This window comes from Zeus faber, assembly GCF_960531495.2.
Source record: "Zeus faber genome assembly, chromosome: 8".
Classification (NCBI taxonomy): domain Eukaryota; kingdom Metazoa; phylum Chordata; class Actinopteri; order Zeiformes; family Zeidae; genus Zeus; species Zeus faber.
Window position 1 is genome coordinate 10184876 of NC_137195.1, and position 20935 is coordinate 10205810.

The window sequence follows — 20935 nt, forward strand, 5'->3', positions numbered from 1 at the left end:
GGCATCCTTCATTCAGTACCTCTTGAATGGGCCTGTCACAACGCCGAAAGGGCTTTGAAATGCTTGCTGTGTTACTATAATCATTCATTTCCGAGTGTGTGTGTGTGTGTGTGTGTATTCATATTTTACTTTGTCCATAGCCAACGTTTGAGTTATGCTTTTCTTGTTTTTTTATTACCAAACATTTTGCTCAAAAGTTTTTTTAATTTTTTTATTTACCTACAGTGATATAGAGGATCATAGAGGAAACAAGTGATTTAAAAAAAAAGAACGACATTAGATTCTTGGGAAACATTACACAACATTTGAATAAATACTGTACTTTCGATTCTGCTTAGTTCAAATCTCACTTCCTTTCCACCCAAAAATGAAGTCACTGGTAACTCTGTTCTTAGAGTTGTTGTTCCTTCATGTTGTTCCCACCAAACAGCCTGCAGACATACAGTACAGTACACTGCAGTCACACATGAGTCAGTGTGACGGAGGAGTTTGGCTCATATCGCTGTGGCTACGGCACGACGGACAAATGCAGAGTCATTGCACCACCCGAGTCTAAGGAGTCCTCTGGGTGCAGCCCTCTCCAAGGGACAAAGGCCAAAAGGCCAAAGCCAGGAGGGGCTTCCATGCCATCAGAAGTTAGCGGGTATTGACATCCCAATAAGGACCTGGCTCAAAATATTCCAGTCGGTTATTGAACCTTTTGCACCTCACGGCACTGAAGTGTGAGGTCCTCCTTCAAACCGAGATTTTTGGAAAATGGGACAAACATCCAGTAGAAAACCCTGCATGCAGAATTCTGTAAGAGCATCCTTCATATTACAAAAACGACCAACCAATGCATGCAGGGAAGAATTATGCCAATACCCACTTATAAATCATATAGAAAAAATAGCCATTCAATTCTGGAAACACCTTAATACGAGTGACCGCCCTCTCCTGTCATTATAAAAACCTGGCAAGTCAATAGATAAAAATAGAGAAGAGTCCGCTCAGGCAGCCGGTCCTGAGGCTGCACAGACTACCAGACCCCGAGAAGACTAACTTCAGGCAGCCTCAGGACAGTGACTTCATCATTCAAAGAATTCCACCCAACCAAATTAGTAATCACCAGAAAGTCTATGATGAAACCTATTGGAGAGAAACTACAAAAAGCCAAAGTAGGTTTTGATGATTTGATGCTTCAGTGAACACAGCCTCAGACCTACAGCGCGCCTGCGTCAGACCTAGTGGCCCCGAGACTGTAGCGGGCTGCCCAGGCCTCTCTGGCAACCCAGAGAGGCCAGGGTGCTGCAGCCCGCCACCGTCAGACCTGGCAACCCAGAGAGTGCAGGCCGCTGCAGCACTCCACCGTCAGACCTGGCAACCCAGAGAGGCCAGGCTGCTGCAGTCCGACACTGTGAGACACGAGGAAACGTGGAGAGAGAGCTGCACCTCCTCACAAGCTCCCACAAACACAAGGACAACAGAAAATGAGGCACTGAGTGACAACTCACCTTCACCTGTTCTACACCTTTATTTTACTGTATTTTTTTGTCTTGTTTATTTGTTTTGTTGAGGGCGTAGACTTCAGTCAGGCATTCTCCCTGGCCTCAGTTTGGTGTTGGGGGTATGTGGTGTGGGGATGGTGTGGTTTGAGCAGCCACACCTGATCTGGGTCTAGGTAATTAGGGCCCAGGATCAGAGTAGCTGAATACCTGTTGCTCATTGGTTGGTCTAAGGAGCAACAGGTTAAAACCCCCATCCCCACACACACTCAGGAGAGAGGAGCCGTTGTCATGACACATGTCCATCTGCTCCTGGGCTTATTCCAACCTGCCCACTCTCCACAATAAACGAGTGTGTCTCCGACTCCGTTGTCTGTGTCTCTGTGCCGGAGGGCCCTGTAAACGCCACCTGGGTGGCACGTGGTAGGCGAAACTGCCACAACAAATAATCCTTAATCTATCCTGGGAGTTGTTTTGGAAGGTAGAGCCGTATTTCAGGTAGAGGTCTTCGTGGGTGTCAGGACCTTGGCATCAGGTTAGTTCTGTAACATCTCGGGGAAAAAAGCGGTCAATGCATTTTCATTCGCTACATTTTTTTCATGGTCGTACCGCGGGACGAATTTCCCCCAATTTCCGAATGTGGGGACCCGCGAAGACCTCTAATCTGAGGCCACATCAAGTACTGTTCTCTCCAAGCGCCAAACTCCATGTGACCCGCGCAGCCCACACAGTTTAACTTGGCACCATAGAGAGAGAGAAAGGTGGAGCAACAGGGGAGAAAATAGAGGACGGTTGATGATTGTGCCACGCAGTTGTGCTATGTATGTATGTATATATATATATATATATATATATATATATATATATATATATATATATATATATATATATATATATATATATATATATATATATATATATATATAAGTATATATGTATATGTTTATATATATTTGTATATACATACATACATTCATACATACATACAATGCAGAAATCAATGTTTCAAATTTTCTATTTCCATTTTAGGTAATCCTCACTCATTTAAATGAAACTTTTTTTCACTGCAACATTTACTTTTTTCTGTATTTTGTTATAAAATATGTACACAGTGTACTTTCTATTTGCTGGTCTCAAAGCAGAGGGCCACATCTCCCATGTTTTAATGAGGACGATTTCCGCCGCTTCAGGAGTCGTCCTATTTCTGGGCCCGGATTCCCACGAGATCTCACTCATTTTATTCTTATTCTATTTTTTTTCCCGATTGTAAGCGCTCGGCGGCAGAATACCATGTTATCAATCGTTCCTCAGAGTGTAATTGCTGTGGAAATATTTACTTTTGTGTAAGGTTATATGAAAGGTCTCGCCGCTGTTACTATCTTTTAAATCGTTAAAGGGGGGTAAAAAAAAAAGAGAGGGAAAAAACACCGCCGTAAATAGACAAACAAACAAACCCCCCCCCCAAAAAAAAACAAAGAATCCCCTTCGCTCCGAAGTGCCTTGTGGTTGCTAGAGGATTAATCCCGATGATTCAGCAGACTGCCGGTGCTTTCTCTCAATTAGACCTGCTATCCTCCATCACGAGCTGTCAGGGCGTGTTTGTCTCATTAGCCAACGATTGTTCAAGTTTCTCGTGGAGCCTGCCGCCGCGGTCCTACCGGAGCCGGCCCCCGTCGTCCCTGCTCGGGTTGGAGCGGTAATCTGCCAAATTGAAGGTTTGACGGCTCAATACGGTACGTCGCCGCCCATTTTTCTCCCCTCGTTTCATGCCCATTTTGATGTATTAAGTACAGAAGGGACGTCCCCGGGGAGCCGGAGAGTGCCACCCGCCTGACTGCGGAATTAACTCAAAAAGAGGCCAAAAAAACAAAACAAAGAAGAGACTTTTCATTAGCTCCACCATACGACTGTAATCCATAACTTGCCTCTTTTGAATGTTGTATGGGTTTGAAAAAAAAATGGGGAAAAAATGAAAATAAATATCAATTTCAAACGAAATTAAAAAAAAATTTAACATCACATACCTATTACAGTTACAATGTGAGATCATTCTGAGACAGATAGATGGATAGATAGATAGATGGATGGGTGATGGATAGATTGATGTCTACACATAGATAGAAATAGATAGATAAATAGATTTATAGATTGATGGATGGGTGGATAGATAGATAGATGAATGGATAGATGTATTGATAGATGGATAGATGATAGATGGATAGATGATAGATGGATAGATAGATAGATAGATAGATAGATAGATAGATAAATGGATGATGAATAGATAAATGGATGGATGGATAGATGGCTGGAAAGATAGATAGATAGATGGATGATAGATAGAAACATAGATGGATAGATGGATGGATAGATGGATAAATAGAAACATAGATGGATAGATGGATGGATGGAATCATCCTCCCATATGGAAACACCATGATTAATGAATGTTGTGCATTCATTCAGGTTGAGTGGGAGATGCGTCACTATGAACAGAAAGCGCCGACGGCTCCGTCAATATTAGCAGAGGGTTTTTCCTGGCCCGGGAACCAGAGCGCCGTCGTGATCCTCTCCAAACACGGAGGTTTTTAGGCGACTACTCGGCGCCGCTCGGCGCGGGGACGGCCGCGGCGCACCACTCACCCTGCACTCACTCTGCACAAACAAAAACCCTGGAGCGAGGTGGAGCTTGTTTGTGTTTTTTTTTTTTTTTTCGGGTCTCTATCTCAATGGTCAACCGCACCCTTAAAACAACTTCATCGTGTGCCGCGGGCTCAGCGGTGGTGGGTTTGGTTTTTTTTGGTGGGAAAGGTCGTCCTCGGCCTCGACCGCGACCGTTGGGACGTCTTCAGATAAACACTGTTACGGGTGGACATGACATGATTCCAGAAGCCAGAGGCTGTTTGTGTGTCTGGACGACTGAATGCAGCCTTTGTCCGCCGTCGCAGGCCGCTCCGCTCCGCTGCTCCGGGGACGCCGCGTCACGTGCGTGCACAATTCACCATAATGAAAAAGCCTTGTGTTGGTGCATCTTCGGTTTATTTTCATTGTTAAAACTGGGAAACCTTCACCGCTTTTGTCGACTTCAATCCAAAACAAGGGAAGTGCGGTTGACGAAACCCAGTTGTTTTTCTTTTATTATCAGTGAAATCGATCTTCGGGCGGTGAATACGTTGTTTCCCCTCAGACTCGAGACCGGAGAAGTTACTTGATCAAATGCGAAATAAACAACCAAGCTTTTGTTCATCCGGGGGAATAGGTGTAATTGCCGGGAATATTTAAAGAATAAACATTCTCCCTGATGGAAAAAGCAAAAAAAATTTCCACTCGTTTGATCTTAGTGTGGAGGCGGTAAAACCTGATGACAAAAGGGGGACGCAGGAACGTGGAAGGAAAGCATCAAATAGGCAAACTGACAGACTGACAAAAAATAACAAAAAAAAAACAAAAACGAAACAGCAAAGGCAAAATCACATGTGCACGCACGCGCGCACGCACACACACGCACGCACGCACGCACGCACACACACACACACGCATGCAGATGGGGATTGAAGCCACCAGACTAGAAGTCAGTTTCGCTGTAAACAGATAAGGCCGCTGCTGATTGAAGCAGAAAGGAAACCGTAAACGACTGAAGGGCCTGGAGGACTAGGAATACATCTGTACCAGAGGAGGGGAACAAAACCAAAATCCAAACACACACACACACACACACACACACACACACACACAAAAACAGAGGCTATGCAACAAGAGCGAGTGAGTGGGTGGGCGAGCGAGAGAGAGAGATTGAGAGGCAGCTCAGTGAGACGGGGAAGAGGAAGTGGCGGTGGTGAGCACATGGCTGTGATGTAACGGTCACTCCATCAAGCCCCCATTTTTTTTTTCTTGTACAAAGTGACACGTGGAAGAGGAGGACAGCAGCGCAGAGGAGGAGAAGGGAGGTGGAGGACACACGGACACATCGGGATGGAGGCTAAGGTGAGCGGACGGTTGGAGGGAGGGAGAATTTCCGAGCGGGACTGATAGAAGGTGACGGACAAGTGTGCGAGCGGACGGGCGGAATCGGCGAGTGAGAGTACGGAGGAGGAGGAGGACGGAGGCGGACGGAGGCGGGGGCTGGAGGAGATGCCTGCACAGCCCTGGGGCGGGGGGGGGGGGGGGACCTCATCTCTGACATATGCTGCGGAGTGAAATGAAGACTGGCGTGACCCACTAATATGGGCTGTCGCAGCCCATAACGCTCCACGGGACGCTCACCTGTCACGGCACGGCGAGGCCCCGAGGAGCGAGCGGGCGAGCGGGACGGGCCACAGAGCCGGGGGGGCCGGGGGGTGGGGGGTGGGGGTAGGGGTGGGGGTCGGTCTCTGGTGGGAAGGAAGCGGATTCATAAACCCCCAACCCCCAGCGTGGGTCAAGACCGATCCGTCTAACTGTGTTCACCGGGACCGGCGTCCTGTGAATAATGCTCTCGATGCCAACTTATTTTCCGCTCGAAAAGAAATAAAACAAAAAGAAAAAAAAAAACCTTTGACCGTTTTAACGAGCTTCCTCTTCGGCGTCGCCTCGCTTAACGTCAGAAATGAGTCATGTGAGATTGTACCCAGTTGTCGGGCAGAATGGCTCGATTAGGAGAAAAATTAAAATTAAAGTCTCATTGGTTCTTCTATTTTGGCTGGAAATGAGCAAAAATATTTCGGAGTTGAACCATGAACCGGGGGGTCCTCATGATATTTTTTCGTCGCGTTGAGATGTTTTCGCCCCCGTTTAGCCTTTTACCACGTCCCTCCAGACCCCGTATTGTTTGGAAACGCAAACTTAACATTTTAATCTTTGTTACATTTATAAAAATACTCTCATCTGTCGAGTGAGTCAGCCTCCGCGCTGCGGCGAGAGCGGAAGTGGTTTCACGCTGTCACTCACAATGAGCGCCTGTTTCCTGTCTTTCAAAAAGAAGAAGTTCTGCTGAACATGCTGTTCCACAGAAAACGGCCCCGTCGGCCTAAAACGGTAGGGATGTCGTCGGTCGGGAGGCATTTGGGTCCGTCTCCTCTAATAAACTGCAACAGATGGACCCTGGTGCAGGAATATCGTCCATATTCATCCACGGTCACCTGCGCCCTCCGAGCATCTTCCTCCTATCCGGAGGGATACGAAAATCTGAAAAATAAAAATTTTAAACAAATAAATAAATAAGCACCCGAGGAGCTTCTTCACTTTGGGTCCCGCCCGAAACAATGGAGGCTCTGTTTATGTTACGCTTAATCCCTTCTCTCTCTCTCTCTCTCTCTCTCTCTCTCTCTCTCTCTCTCTCTCTCTCTCTCTCTCTCTCTCTCTCTCTCCTTCCCCCAGATCGAAATAGCTTTTTTCATGTTACTCATGTTGGAAGGTGAGTACGAGAGAAAAAAAAAAATTTAAATTAAAATGTTACCGTCTAGCGCCCACACACCTGCAGGAGACTTCACAAATTGTTCCTCTGACACATAATTAACATAAATAAAACATTTGCCGTCAACAGTGCTCCCCATGCCCCCCGCCCCCAGCAAGTGAAACAGTCTGCTTTATTTTGGGGTTCATTAATTTGGTGGCATTCCGATGGACACAAACCACAGTGTGTGTAGTTTGTGTGTCGTTTGTGTGTAGTCTGTGTGTAGTTTGTGTGCAGTCTGTGTGTAGTTTGTGTGCAGTCTGTGTGTAGCTGGTTGAGTGTCGGCGCGGCCTGGAAGGTGCTGGGGGAGTAAACAGACAATGTCCGCACTGTCCCGTGGACTCAGGGGGAACAATCGCTCTCAGTTTATGTTTCTCAGAAGCTGCTCCTTTGTTGCCGTGACGCCCGGCGGCCCCACACACACACACACACACACACACACACACACACACACACACACACACACACACACAAAGACTATTATTATATGATGACAACGTCCTCTCACCCGCGCCCTCCACCCGCCTCCCCTCCACGCTCCCACCCCTCCATCGCCAGCCAGACACGTCCTTGAGACAATATTCTTGACGGTGTTTTGCTCCGACAGGGTCGAGGGCGTTGGAGCAGACGACCCCGGTTCAGCAGGAGAAGACCGCCGGCATTTCTGCGAACTCGACCGCCGTCACCGCGGCCCCGCCCCTGACCGGTACTCGGGTTCCCCCGGGCTACGCCCGCTAAAGCAAAATGGCTCTTTGCATTATGGAGGACATTTTTCCGGGTGGGAGGACGTTCATGTTCTGTGGGAGGGTCGTACATGAGCTTTTTCTCAAATTATCACGCCTGTTGAGAACGTTTCTAATTGGGATTGACCTCTCGTAGCCCCACGGGCCCCCCAGCCACCTGGGCGTTTTCCAACTCCACCCATATACAGAGCAACCTTTACTCCACAGAGAGAAACGGGGCGAGCAGAGCCACCAGAGGCGTGGACTTCCCCTCAGGAACTTCCCTCATCAGAGGGACATCTGGCCAAGACATTACCCCCGCCGCTGCGAGCGTCAGTGCCACCGCGGCGCCGCCAGGTACCGCCCAGCCATTTGAATCAAAGTCCAACCATGATGCGCTTTTTCTTTTGGTGCTGCGGCGCCCTAACCCGTATCTCCCTTTCCCTCAGCCCTCAGCGAGCAGGCGACGGCGCGAGCGGCCGATCCAGGTACAATTATCGCCTCCCTACCGATTTCCGCCTGAACGCCCCGTGGGCGGAGCTCGGGGGTGGGGGGTTAACGATAATTGACGAGCGCAGCCGGCGCGCGGGCAGGGGCTCCGGCGTCGAGGGAAAGAAACACGCAAAATGACCGGGTCGCCGGAGGAAAAGTGTCCGGCTCTCCCCCGTCCTCGCTGAGGTTTTGGATTCCTGGCACATGTGAAGACGGAATCGAATAATAAGCGACGGGGAGACCTCTCGTCGCGTTCAAAGTGTCATTACACGCGGGGAAATTCCTGTGACAGTCACGCCTTTGAATTGTTCGGAAATTCAATTAATAGGGGGGGACTTGGGAATTACTCCTGGAACATGGGATTATACCCGTGGAATGTAATGAGGAGTAATTATAGTTGGTTCTGAGGGCAAGGGGGAGAAGTAAATGTTTAAAGAAATGTGACATGTGAGCCCCATTGCGAACACTTATTTTTTTTATAAACAGCCGTGTTGTAATCATTAGATACAAAATCGCTCGGGAAGCAAAAAAATTCATAAAAATCAGCCAAACTAATACTTTCGACTTTTCTTTTCTCAACACGCAGTGACGTCCTCCAAACCCACGACGAAGGCAACGCACACCCGGAGGACCCGCATCACCGCCGCCTGGGGTAATTCGAGAAATGCCATATTCCTTAGATGCCTCTAATGCCACAGCCTTTGTGGCTCGTCGTCGCCCGGCGGCGGGCGTGACAGTGCGGCGGCCCCCTCCCGGCTTCCAAACAAACCCCGCGGGGGGAAGCCTCGCCGCCGCTCCCACCGACAGATTAATGCTCGATCGCACTGCGCGCGGGGAGATAGAGAGCCTGTCTGTGCCGCCGTGCCGCGGCGGATTACAATAGCGGAGGTTTTGATACGCCATCAACGGCGTGTCGGCCCCTGGCCGGGCGCATCTGTCATCTCCAGTCCCGGATGACCCTCCTGTGAAGTTGATTCGAGGCCGGTTTGTGATCCATTGATTTTTTTTTTTCCTGAGATGCATTTGTTGTCATTGTGCGTTGGGTCAGGCCGCCTCCCGCCACGGCTGTTCTGTACCGATAGAGCCGTTTATTTATTCGGATATCTATTGTGTTAACGCTGACTCGCCCGTCCAAGGCGCTTTGAAGGTTAGCGATAAACTGTGGGTCAATTCATTTCAGAAAATACCTGTAAGCACGTGAAGCACCAACGGCCACATGCCTCTGCGGAAGCGACGTGTATTGAAGGATAAACGCGTGACATTTACAGATGCATCATTTCATTTTAAAGGGATCATCGATGTTTTGATTTTCTTCTTGTCTATCTTACCCACATTGAGAAGGTCAATACCAGTTTCATCCCTGTGTGTCCAGTACAGAGATAACAAAGGGCTGCATGAGGGGTTCGACTAGATGAGCCAGGCAATTGTTCCCACGGCCCATTAGTCCGAAAAAAAGGCCCATTTGTCCGACAGCCCGTTATCCCCGAAAACAAATGCCCATTGCTCCGAAGACCCATGGCTCTGAAACAGCTAACTCCCTAACCCTAACCCTAACCCTAGCCCTAACCGCTCCGCTGAAGCCCTGTGCGTCCTGTGTCAGGCTCCGCAGAGCAGAGGTCCCCAACCATCGGGCTGCGGGCCGGTCCCGGGCCGCGGGGCATTTGTCATCGGGCCGTGAGAAGCTTCTTTTCAGAAGCAATATCCTCACTTGGCGGAGCGGCTCAGCAGATCAACCCTCCCCCGTACCCCTGGCACGGCAGCAGAGCAGAAGCGTGTATTTTCGTAGCGACGGGCCTTCGGAGTATATCTCGTTTGTTTTGGGGATAACGGGCTGTTGGACAAATGGGCTTTCGGTCCAGTGGGACATATTTTGGACTATTCGGGTTTTAGAATAATGGGCCTTGGGAACAAGGGGCAGTCCCCCAACAAGCCTAGCTCCTGTGATAATTTGTCAAAAATTTAAAAAAAAACTTGAGTATCCCTTTAAGCTTTTTTTTTTTTTCGTAAATTGATAAAGATATTTTGGAGAGTATGACGATGGTTTTGCTTTTTTTTCCTTCCTCGCTTTCAAAGTGCCCCTGAGCCAGTGGCCCATTAAAAAATGCCGCTGAAAAGCCCCGCTCCGCCGTATCTGGTCTCATCTGTACTGTACCGTGTTTTGTTTTGCCGTGGATCTGCCTCAATTTCCGCTCTGAGATGAATCAAGCTCCTTCCTACCTATCGATCCATCTATCTGTCTTTCTATCCCCCGCAGATCCAAAGTGGGATGGAGATTTCACATATGGTAGGTCTCCGAGGTGCCGCCTCACCTTTCCTAATATGAAACAGTGATACACCCTACGATACGATACATCAGCCGCTCCTTGTGTGTCTGACGCCTTGTGCGTTGTCTTGCCAAGATTACCGGTCGCTCCGCCAGGCCGGGCTGTCCATCGCAGCGGTGCTTTTCCTGCTTGGCATCATGGTCATCAGCTGTAAGTGGAATTCTTCTGTGAATTTTCACAAATTCCGATTGTCGTCGTGACATATTCGACCCCAAACCCACTTTCATTTTGTACCACACACTCTACTGCAGGTCACAAATTCTGCCGGATGCCGAGGTGCCACACGGGGTCAACAAAGTAAGTCCTCCGTTTACAGTGACTTAAAAACGTTCATTTACTGTATAATCATTTGTGCTACAATGATATAAAACAATAGTTAATCATAAATAGTAAGTCTTTTTTTTTGATGATGTTTGACGATCAGGCCCATTGAAAGGAACATTTTGACTAAATGGGGGGGTCACCAAGTCAAATATAAAAATAAAAAGTTGATTCTGGCTGAATAGCTTCAATATTGACATCATGGTGTAAATTTGCGAATGAATGCATTAGGTGGATGAATTGTGATTAAAATACAACTGCATTATGCACACACAAAAAAAACCCAACAACAGCAAGTCAATTGCACAGAAGGCTGACCTATATTTATGTGACATTTAATGGCTGAGGAAAGTTGGGTCAGCAATTCATTGGGCGATAAAAACTGCAAATCATCAAGTGTTTCTTAGTTGTGTGGTCGGTTAATAGTTGATTTATCAGTGTTTACCACGTCAATGCACGTGTGTGTGTGCGTGCGTTCGTGCGTGCGTGCGTGCGTGTGTGCGTGCGTGTGTGTGTGTATTTTCCAGGTCATACCGAGTGGTAAGAGTTTGAGAAGACGTCTCTGGAATTATGTGTGTGGAGAGCAGTCCATCAAGAGAAAGAAGAAAAAAAACACAAAACAAGAAAACGCACCGTTGACAGTTGAGTGTGTGTGTGCGTGTGTGTGCGTGTGCGTGTCTGTGTGTGTGTGTGTGTGTGTGTGTGTGTGTGTGTGTGTGTGTGTGCGTGTGTGTGCCTGTGCACCTGTGCGCACATGGGTGTGGGCTGCATGAGTTTGTCTTGAAACCTGCCCCGGTTAGGAGTGGAAAACCACAGGATAAGGTGAATCACGCTGACAAGTCAAAAGCGAGGCATTTTCACCCCGTTGATCTCTTTTAAAATTTCATTTCCATTACTCGGCAAAAAAAATAAAAATAAAAAATAGCAAAGTCGATCGATTGGGAAACTCGACCGCGAATAAAGAGACGTTTTGATCACTCGCCAATCAAGCCTTTGTATTTCTTTGAAGATCTTGGGACATGCATATCATCTGGCAACATCCCTTAATGATTATATCAGTAAATTATGGATTACTCAGAGGTGTCGAAATATCTGTGTTTTTCCGTGAGCAGCCATAATGGAAAGGAAACGGAGCTGGACCTGATGTATAAACACAAGAATAATGAAACTCCACAGAAACAAATGAGACGTTACAAGTGATTTAATATCAATTTGAAGAAATCTGATTGACAGTACAACCTGCACGTGCTGTGCCTTCTATACTTATATACACGTATGCCTTAAAACCTAGAAAATGATAGACGTTGTGTTGTTTGATTCCTCTCCGACGCTATTAAAAAAATATATAAAAATCAGGTCGATGGCACAGAGACATTATGGTTGACCCAAGCGTATCAAAAGTACTTAAATCCTTGCGTTGCAACGACACACACACACACACACACACGGAACAAAAAAAAACAAAAACAAAAAGACTGTTTTCATGACATTTCACACCATTTTCTTTACACAGATTACATTTGAAGTAAGCAGAGTCCTTGAAAGAAGCGTTTGAAAATAGATGTTTTTTTTGTGGTTTTTTTTCACGAGATGCATCGACGCACACGTCTTGAGCAGACGCCGTGTCTCACCGTGAGCTCCAAACGTTTCAGAACACACTCCCAACCTTGTATAAACAGACTGAGCGCTGTGAGGTCGGACGGTGTTTGCTACTCTGGGCCGCGCTACGGTAAAATGACGCTCCCATTCTGACCTCAAGTATTCGGAGGGTTGCTTAAGAGATCAAATAAACCCGTGACATGCAGCCCCCCCCCCCCCCCCCCCCGCGCTCCACCACGGACCACGAGGGAGAGGGAGCCGGGGAACCCAGCACTGCTGCGGATCCTCGCTCGGCAGTGGGGGGGGCGGGCGACGTCAGGGCAGTGTCGCGTTTACCTCGACCAAAAAAGTTAAAAAATAAAATAAAATAAAGAGAGAGAGAGAGAGAGAGAGAGAATTCAACTCCGCCTCGATCCGTTCAATTATTTTAGAATATCTTTATAATATAATTTCACTTAAGAAAAAGGGCGACAAGGATACTTGATATTTTTTCATAACTAATTGAAAAAGATAATTCCCATTTGAAATGCATGCAAAGAGAATGAGAATCTTTTTTTAAATTATATTATTATATACTGTATATATTTACTTTATTTAAATATTTTTTTCTTAGTTATGAACAAATATCAAGGCACTCTTAACCTTTTTTTTGGGGGGGGGGGGGGTTGAAACACATCCTCCTTCCTCATACGACAACAGGGGGAGAACAGAAACCCAGGAAGAGGAAATGAGATGAACCCTGTGAGTGTGGAACAGCCGTGTGAGAGATTCGCGACGCAGGCCGCAAAGTGTTTCTGTGGAGGCTGCCGCGTCTCAGCTGATTTTCAAAGTCTGTTTACCACGTTTCGGGGAAAGCAAAAAAAACAACAACAAAAAAAAATAAACTCCCGCGGGCGTTACGGCGGAACATGAAACATGTCTTTCCGGGATGATGGTGGTTAAAAAAAAAACAAAAACAAAAAAAAACAAAAAAAAACTACAAAGATAAAAAATGAAAAGAATGAAATGGTTTTTTTGGGTTAAATTATACTACCTTTGAAATGCTCACAGAAAGGAAGCGCCGATGCCGAGCTTATGGAAAATCATCCATAGGGAGGAATCAAATGAAGCAAACAGGAAAAAAAAACAAAACAACAGATTTGTCTCACTGCTACAACCTAATAAACTTTGATTCGTTCTCCGACTGGTTTCGCGGGCGGAGCGCCGACGGGGAGCGGTTGCAGTCGCCGGGGGGCCCCCAACCCGAGCCGCTCTCCAGCGACCAGGTCGAGGGCGGGAGGACAATGCGGCCTTGTTTTGGCAGACGCGCCGGTTGCGACATCACGTGATCGTTCCCAGACGACTCGTCGACTTCATAATAAGCGTTCGTCATAAAAAAAAATAAAAAAAAATAAAATAAAAAAATAAAGCGCAAATGAAAGAATTTCGATGCAGAACGGACCACTTACACCACCCCACAATCCTCACATCCCTCTCTGACCTTTTTCGGCGGCGGACCTGCTTCCCCATAATACGGGAACAAATAAGTCAAGCGCCTGGGCCCAAACGGCGTCTTTTTTTTTTTTTTTGTTCGCCGGGCACGATTGATTTCCATTTAAATGAAACGGGAGACGCAGCGATTGTGCCGCCGCACTCAGTATGAATGAAACATGGAGCATTGTGGGCATTTCCCCCCAATCATCCACCGCACTTTATTTGATTCTAAAATTTTCGGCGGCCCCCCGCCCTCCCCCTCCCCAACCTCACCAGCCAGAGTATAAAGCATTAATCTAGCTCTCTCCAGCCATCACAGAGCTATTTACAATCTGCGAGGCTGTGGATGTCAAAGTGAAAGCTTTTCAAAAAGGGAAAGAAAAAAAAAAAAAAGTAGGGGGGGGGGGGGGGGGGGGAACATCATCATTCACGCTGGTCGATTAATTTCGCTGCCTCACAACAGGATGTTCAGACCAGCACCCCCCCCCCCCCCCCCCCACCCACACATACACACACTCACACACTCACACACCCATCTTGTTTCCTTTTTACTTGTGCTGAGAAAAGAGGGGGGAAACAGGCTTTATCTCCCGACTGCATGGCCTTCTGTCACTCCCAATGGGCTGGGAACAGCGGTTGTCGGGCGGCTGAATGGGGGAAAATGAAGTACAGACGTGGGCCGTCTTACTGTGGATTAGCACGGGTTCTGCCCCCCGTTTAAAATCAGACCCCCTCCGCCCGGACAGGTCCGCTCCCGGCGCGACAGACCGCAACACGTACGATACAGTTTGAAAAGGAGCGAAGAGATAACGACAACATTACCACAATCTCTTATCTCAACTGGTTAAAAAAAAATAATAATAAAAAAATGAAAAATTGCAGAGCTCTGACTGTGCTAAATAAGCCCCGTTAACAAAAGCAGCTTTTCCACTTTAAGCCACATTCATTGGCTTTTTATTTGGATTCCTCAAATAGACCATAATTAAAAGACTCAATGCGTTCCAAATGTCCCAGCCTAAACTGTTTGTACACACGGCACAAAATATCTAGGACTACAACACGTGTAAAAAAAAACAAAAAAAAAAACAACATTGCATAGTTATCGATGTGGGCAGGGTGATGTTTTCGGGGGGGTGAAGCAGGGGAAAATAAAAAAAAGGGTGGTGCAGGTCAGGATGCTGCGGTTTTGACCTGGGGTCATATGGAGGTCAGTGCATTGGTGCCCTCTCGCTGAAGCTCCACCAGAGGCCGAGGCCCGTCCCGGAGCTGGGGTTAGACCACCACTTTCAGGCCCTGCTCCGCGGGCACCGAGTAGATGCTGGAGGAAGGAAAGAGAGGAGGAAACATATCAGCTTTTCGCTGGGGTGCTGGTTAGGGGAGGCTTTATGTCAGAAGCGAGGATACACGCGCCGGTCTCAACCTGCAGGAGTGCGACAGCTACGCGAGAGGCTGCGTCACCTCCGCACACGCCCCGTCCCCAGGTGGGACGTCTGAACCGGCAGCACCCTGTTGATCCAACAAGCCAGGGGGTTGCTGCGCGATTAAGCCGCTTTTTCAGCACAAGCCATCAGTCAGCGCCGAGCGCCGCCGGAGCCGGGAGGCGGCCCGCTAATCCTGCAGAGGAATTTAACCCTTTGCCAGGTTGACTGAGGTGTGCGTGCGTGCGTGCGTGCGTGCGTGCGTGCGTGCGTGCGTGCGTGCGTGCGTGCGTGCGTGCGTGCGTGCGTGCGCCCACAGTGGTGGATCTCCTGCTTCTCCTCGGAGCTCTCTCTGGAGACTCATCTCCGCTCCGTAACCCCTTTAACCCCACTTGCCACTCCAGTTTAAACCTCGGTGCAGAGACAGGAAAAAAAAAGAAACAATCCAAAATTGATTAGTCTGCAGAAAGGCAACCCACAGACTTAGCTGTGGCCGTGCAAGTGAAACAAAGGTAAAAAGGAAGAGAAGTAGAAGGCTAGAGGTTCTCTCTCTCTCTCTCTGTACAACTGGTTTAGGCTGTTCCTCCGTCTGATCACTGTTGTCAGATTGTTGTCATGACGCCAGGTTGGAGTCTGGTTTACTCTGAGCAAAGTTGTCTGGTCAGGTCTTAGTTTGGGAGGAGGGCAGGTAGCCCCCCCACAGAAAAAGGCCATGCATGTCCCTCTGGAGGCTATTGTTTGATGAATGAGATAATGAGTAATGAAGGTAAAGGGTGGAGTTGGAGGACTGGTAATAGGCGGAGGGTGACGGAGGAGGCCCCCGGGCAGCGCAGCAAGCTGAGACGCGCTCGGGCTCCGCGGGGTTGGCCGGCGTGTTGTACCGTTCTAGGGGAGTTCGGTGAAGTGAGCCAATTGGCAAGGCAGCAGCGAGACTGTTACCCGCCACACTGGTTGTGCGAGTCGCTGGCTGACGTAGCGTGAAGCCAGAAGCGTGCGCCGCGCCACTGCGGGACTCCCAAAATGCACAACAACAACAACAACACCGGGGTGTGGTTTTTGTGGGACAAGGTGTACCGCAGGGCCATGGCCTACTTTATTTTATAATAATAATAATGATGAGGGGGTAAAAAAGTAATAGGAGAATAAACCGCAAGCCACCCAGCCTGTTTGAAAGGAGCGAAAAAGGTGGAGACTCACCCCTGCTGTCGGCTGTGCATGCGGCGTCGTACCAACACGATGGCTGCAAGAGTGGGAAAGATTAGACCAACCGTGGAGAGGCTGCTTATTATTTTACACACACATACACACACACACACACACACACACACACACACACACACACACACACACACACACACACACACACACACACACACACACACACTTACCAACTATCAGTGCCACAGATAGAGCCACCACAGCCACAGCGACCCCGATGATAATGAACGTGAACTGTTCTAAAGACACAGTAGAGTGTTTTAACGGCAATTATATTTTGACGCTTCCACCAGAATTATAACATTAAAACTCTACATTTCCCCTATTAATAATAATAATAATAATAATAATAATAATAAAAATAATAATAATAACAAAATCCAAATAGGTAATGAGAAATATAAATAATAATACATAATAAATACAAATAAATGATAGTGCTTATAATCCTAAAATCCCCAAAAATCTAAAAATAATGAATAATAATAAATAATGAGAAATATAAATAATAAATAATAAATCAAACCTGATGGTTCTGCTTCACTTGTAGTTCTGTCAGCAACGGTGTCGATGCTGCTTCCCAGGGATTTTCTGGGCGATTCTATTTTTATGACTGAAAAACACAATAATGAACAAACGATAACAGGACGTTAAAGCAACACTGCGTTACTTTTATTTACCTTAAAATAACAGCTTCAGAATCATTTTGATGGTACACTGATTTACAATACGCGGGAGAAGTGTGTTACGCTTTAAGTCACTTCCTTGATGTTTTGCTTCAGGTAAATACCGTTTTTTTGCCTGGTAAATTTTATATAAAAAATGATAAATTATTAACCTGCCAGTCAAAATATCTGGTAATAATGCTCATAGAAAACGTGGCCGCTCCACCTCCCCGAAGGCCAGTGAGGTGAGACGGGCCAGCGGTCGCGCACGTGTTTCGATCTGGTTGCCGGGCACATATGGTACCTACACTGGTAGCCGTGGGGCCCCGTCCCACCCCGCGGCCCCCCAGGCGAGCACCTGGCCCAAGGCTCCGGGGGGCAGCGAGGTCTGTAATCTACAGTAGGTGCACATTATATCTGCGTTTGTAACATGGACGTGAGCGATAAGGTACGAATTCTGGTCAAATAAATCATTTTCCGACACCGGACCGTGTTTTACAAGTTGTGTAAAAGTACAACTTCACTCAGAAACTGTAGGGGCGCCAAGTATCAAAAGTTCCAAAGTGCTTCTTTCAGCTCAACAACACGTATGTTGGCTTGTGTGGTCTAACTTGTTCGGAAACTTTTGGGAGGACTATTCACGTCAGCGGAGCAACAAGGAAACAGAGTTACGGTCACGTGAAGCTTTAAGTGCAACATGATGCTATGCCATGATCGCTCCGAAATAATTAAAGCTCGTTCTACTGCATAAATAACCACCTCGACGGTGTAAATTGAATTCACGCGGCGGCAATTCGTCATTGGAGAAATCTGCTTTTAGGCGGTGTGGAGAGCCATGCTGCATAGATTACCTTTTTAACTTCCTGTGCATGGAATCGTTTTTATATATTATGTATATTTTTGTGGATTTGCCCATTTTGTTTTGTTAATTGGCTATTTTCGTTGCACATTTGCCCCCCCCCTGGTCTCCGTGAGGACAGCACCCGTCCTGAGCAGATCAGCGGTTCCATCACAGCCGGGATGAGGAGTGACGGGTGGAGGCGCCGGGAGAGAATGAAAATGCCGATGTTGATTAAGTGAGAGGCGGCGCAGCCGGGACGTGGACGTGTTCATTGGCCTCTCGGGCTGAGTCCTCCAGCCCTGTTCTCTCCAGGGAGCTAATTGATTTCATTCAGGATTTAATGATTTGGGGGTGTGTGTGTGTGTGTGTGTGTGTGTGTGTGTGTGTGTGTGTGTGTGTGTGTGTGTGTGTGTGTGTGTGTGTGTGTGTGTGTGTGTGTGTGTGTGTGTGTGTGTGTGTGTGTGTGTGTGTGTGTGTGTGTGTGTGTGTGTGTGTGTGTACACACCGTACACACCCACTGTGGACGGACTGGTAATAATTACACAGGCCCTGACCCCGCCCCTCCCCACCCCCGACACACTCCACTCAGCACAAACTGTCACCGCAGGCAAAGGCAACCAGTCGTCATAGGAGCGCTGCTTCGGTGTGATAAGTCATAATATTAGAAATATTACATAATTAACTCACTGTCTTGACTCAATGCATCCTCATCATCAGGCTCTAGAAAGAACACAAAGAGAAATGCTTATGTTTCATAGACAGACAGACAGACAGACAGACAGACAGACATAGATAGATCGACAGATAGATAGATCGACAGACAGATAGCCAGACAGACAGACAGACAGATAGATAAATCGACAGACAGATAGCCAGACAGACAGATAGCCAGAGAGACTGATCAGACAATAGGCCATAATAATAGAGCAATAAGCAGAAAAAAATAGGAAAAAATGATTATATGCAACAATCCTAAAATCAACTAAAATATGTACAAATTCAGCAACATATAATAAACCTGAACAAAGGTTCAGGAAATACAGGAAACGTTCAATATACAGTGCTGCGAGGAAAAAAAAAAAAAAAGATGATGTCTGACTACTATGAGTGGTTTCGCGGACACCCAGATAAAGACGGTGCGTGACTCACCGTCAGCGGAGCCCTCGGTGTCCTCTGTCAAAGCTGCGGAGGAGGAGAGGGGCGTCAGGGACCAGGTGAAACCAAAGCACAGTCTTTACACACAAGACGGCCTCCACCCGTCGGCTTGGACCGATCCATTTAAGGGCGACGAATCGATCGAACAATATGGGTTCAGATGAGGACGGGTGTGATCGCGACATTTTTGTTGATGATCAGTTGTCGTATGAATAATTGCGGTTAACGGTTTGGCTTTTTTTCATTGCGTGCAGCTGTTTCTTCATGAGTCAATGGCGGCGTCATGACACACGCCCAAATCTTGAAGGACAGCATTTATTGACCTTTGAACCTCGGGAACCTCAGCCTTCGGACACACGGTAAACTCGTCTCGACCAAACTGGTGGAAACACACCCAATTCTTGTTTCATTTGTTAAATCTCTCGCGTTGAATTCAAATTCCTGCCACGGGACCGGGACAGAAGCGCCATTTTACACCAATGAACACCACCACGAGTAATCGGGCGATTACTTGAGGCAGCTCTAGCTCAGACCACAACGTTACTGCAGAGCCGCTTTCATTCGATGAAAAGTAGAAAAGCGTTGGGAATGTCGGTGTGTCTACGTCATTCCCCGGCCCGCCACACTTCCCACGTAGACGGCTGTTATCACCAGAAGGAAATAGAACTTGTCATTTACGCCCCGGCGTTATTTATCATTTGTTTGTCGAGTTTTGATTCTTCATAGTGTGGAGGAGGAGCATTACAACACCTCCTGAAAAATCAAAATGAGTCAGACTCGCTCCGTCTCCATGACACATCGTACTTTCGGCACAAAGGGGCTTTGGGAGAGGCAGAGGAGCCGACACCCAAGCAGCGGTAGCATCGCGGTAACAGGACGAGGCTACCAAGCGTTATTTCGCAATATTTTCGCGACGGTGTGTTTCGCTCAAATTGTCCCTTGAATTTCTGCAGGTTGGACTTTTTATGAAGTTTCATCTTTGAATCCACTATCCCATTTCCATCTGATTTAAACCATTTCCCATTGCGTTTGTATTTTCTGTTTCTATTTTTTGTGTTTTCTGATTTGCTTTAAATCTATAGATTATAAGCATTTAACAGTTACCGTTATAGAGTTATAGTTTATATATTTAGCTTTAATTTAGATTTTGTTTTAATGTACTTTAAGGCCATCGTGTTTCTATCTTTTCATGTAACCCTTTGCGAAGTGCATTTTTAAAAAGCGCTTTATACATTCAATTAAAAAAAAAAAAGATTTACTATTTATTTATTTTTTTTCCCCAAAACATTCCCGCAGTCTTTCGCGGTGTAAACCTCGTCGGTGGCGAGGGGGAGTGCGGCGGCGTAGAGGTGAGCGAGGACAATTAGATGTTTATCCGCTGGGAGGACGCGTGGCAAGCAGAACGTACCCGCAGCCACTGGCAGCAGCAGCAGCAGGCACAGGAACAGCGATCGTATCATCTTTAAATGCTGGAGGGGGGGAAAGAAACCAAGTTTTTAAAAAAAGGCATTAATATTCAGACGCTGATGTGTGTGCGTGTGCGTGTGCATGAAATGGGTGTCGCGGCTGAAGACAGGAATTGTGGTCGAGAGTTATCTCAGGTTGATGAAAACACCTGCACGAACTGCACTGAAAGTGCTAACCAGCACTGGTTTTCTACAACTGAACCGAAGGTGTAATTTGAGGTGGGTGGAGGCTGCCGTTTTGGGCACAAACAGCGTTTCCCACAGTGCTCAGCAAAACCCGCTCCCTGGACATTCCGTCACAGTCAGCTGGAGCCCAGTGCCTGCTC

General features: G+C 47.3%; 3 protein-coding genes across 4 annotated transcripts in view; 2 read left to right on the plus strand and 1 right to left on the minus strand.

Moving 5' to 3' along the window:
- Window positions 1-1473, plus strand: part of nphs1 (NPHS1 adhesion molecule, nephrin) — a gene marked incomplete at its 3' end in the record, with an annotated part of 32573 nt that extends 31100 nt beyond the window's left edge. The window contains exon 27 of the mRNA XM_080004692.1: window positions 1228-1473. Coding sequence (XP_079860818.1) covers window positions 1228-1473 — 246 coding nt within the window. The remainder of the gene's footprint in view (window positions 1-1227) is intronic.
- A 3837-nt stretch (window positions 1474-5310) lies between these two features.
- Window positions 5311-11759, plus strand: fxyd5 (FXYD domain containing ion transport regulator 5). Of its 2 annotated transcripts, none has more exons than XM_080005264.1 (10): window positions 5311-5468; window positions 6840-6876; window positions 7523-7621; window positions 7866-7994; window positions 8087-8125; window positions 8716-8781; window positions 10384-10413; window positions 10529-10603; window positions 10705-10750; window positions 11302-11759. In XM_080005264.1, exons 1-10 carry the CDS (start codon window positions 5457-5459, stop codon window positions 11324-11326), a joined length of 558 nt encoding a protein of 185 aa, XP_079861390.1. In that variant the 5' UTR covers window positions 5311-5456; the 3' UTR covers window positions 11327-11759. The 2 variants fall into 2 exon arrangements, with proteins under 2 accessions (XP_079861390.1, XP_079861389.1); XM_080005263.1 differs by lacking the exon at window positions 5311-5468 and adding an exon at window positions 6434-6497.
- Window positions 11760-14396: 2637 nt separating this feature from the next.
- Window positions 14397-20935, minus strand: part of LOC307233654 (uncharacterized protein) — a 10134-nt gene continuing 3595 nt past the window's right edge. The window contains exons 2-8 of the mRNA XM_080005028.1: window positions 20552-20612; window positions 19138-19170; window positions 18676-18708; window positions 17009-17095; window positions 16653-16721; window positions 16462-16504; window positions 14397-15164 (exon numbers count right to left, since the gene is read on the minus strand). Of these exons, the coding sequence (XP_079861154.1) occupies window positions 15119-15164; window positions 16462-16504; window positions 16653-16721; window positions 17009-17095; window positions 18676-18708; window positions 19138-19170; window positions 20552-20603 (363 nt within the window). The 5' untranslated portion in view covers window positions 20604-20612 and the 3' untranslated portion in view covers window positions 14397-15118. The remainder of the gene's footprint in view (window positions 15165-16461; window positions 16505-16652; window positions 16722-17008; window positions 17096-18675; window positions 18709-19137; window positions 19171-20551; window positions 20613-20935) is intronic.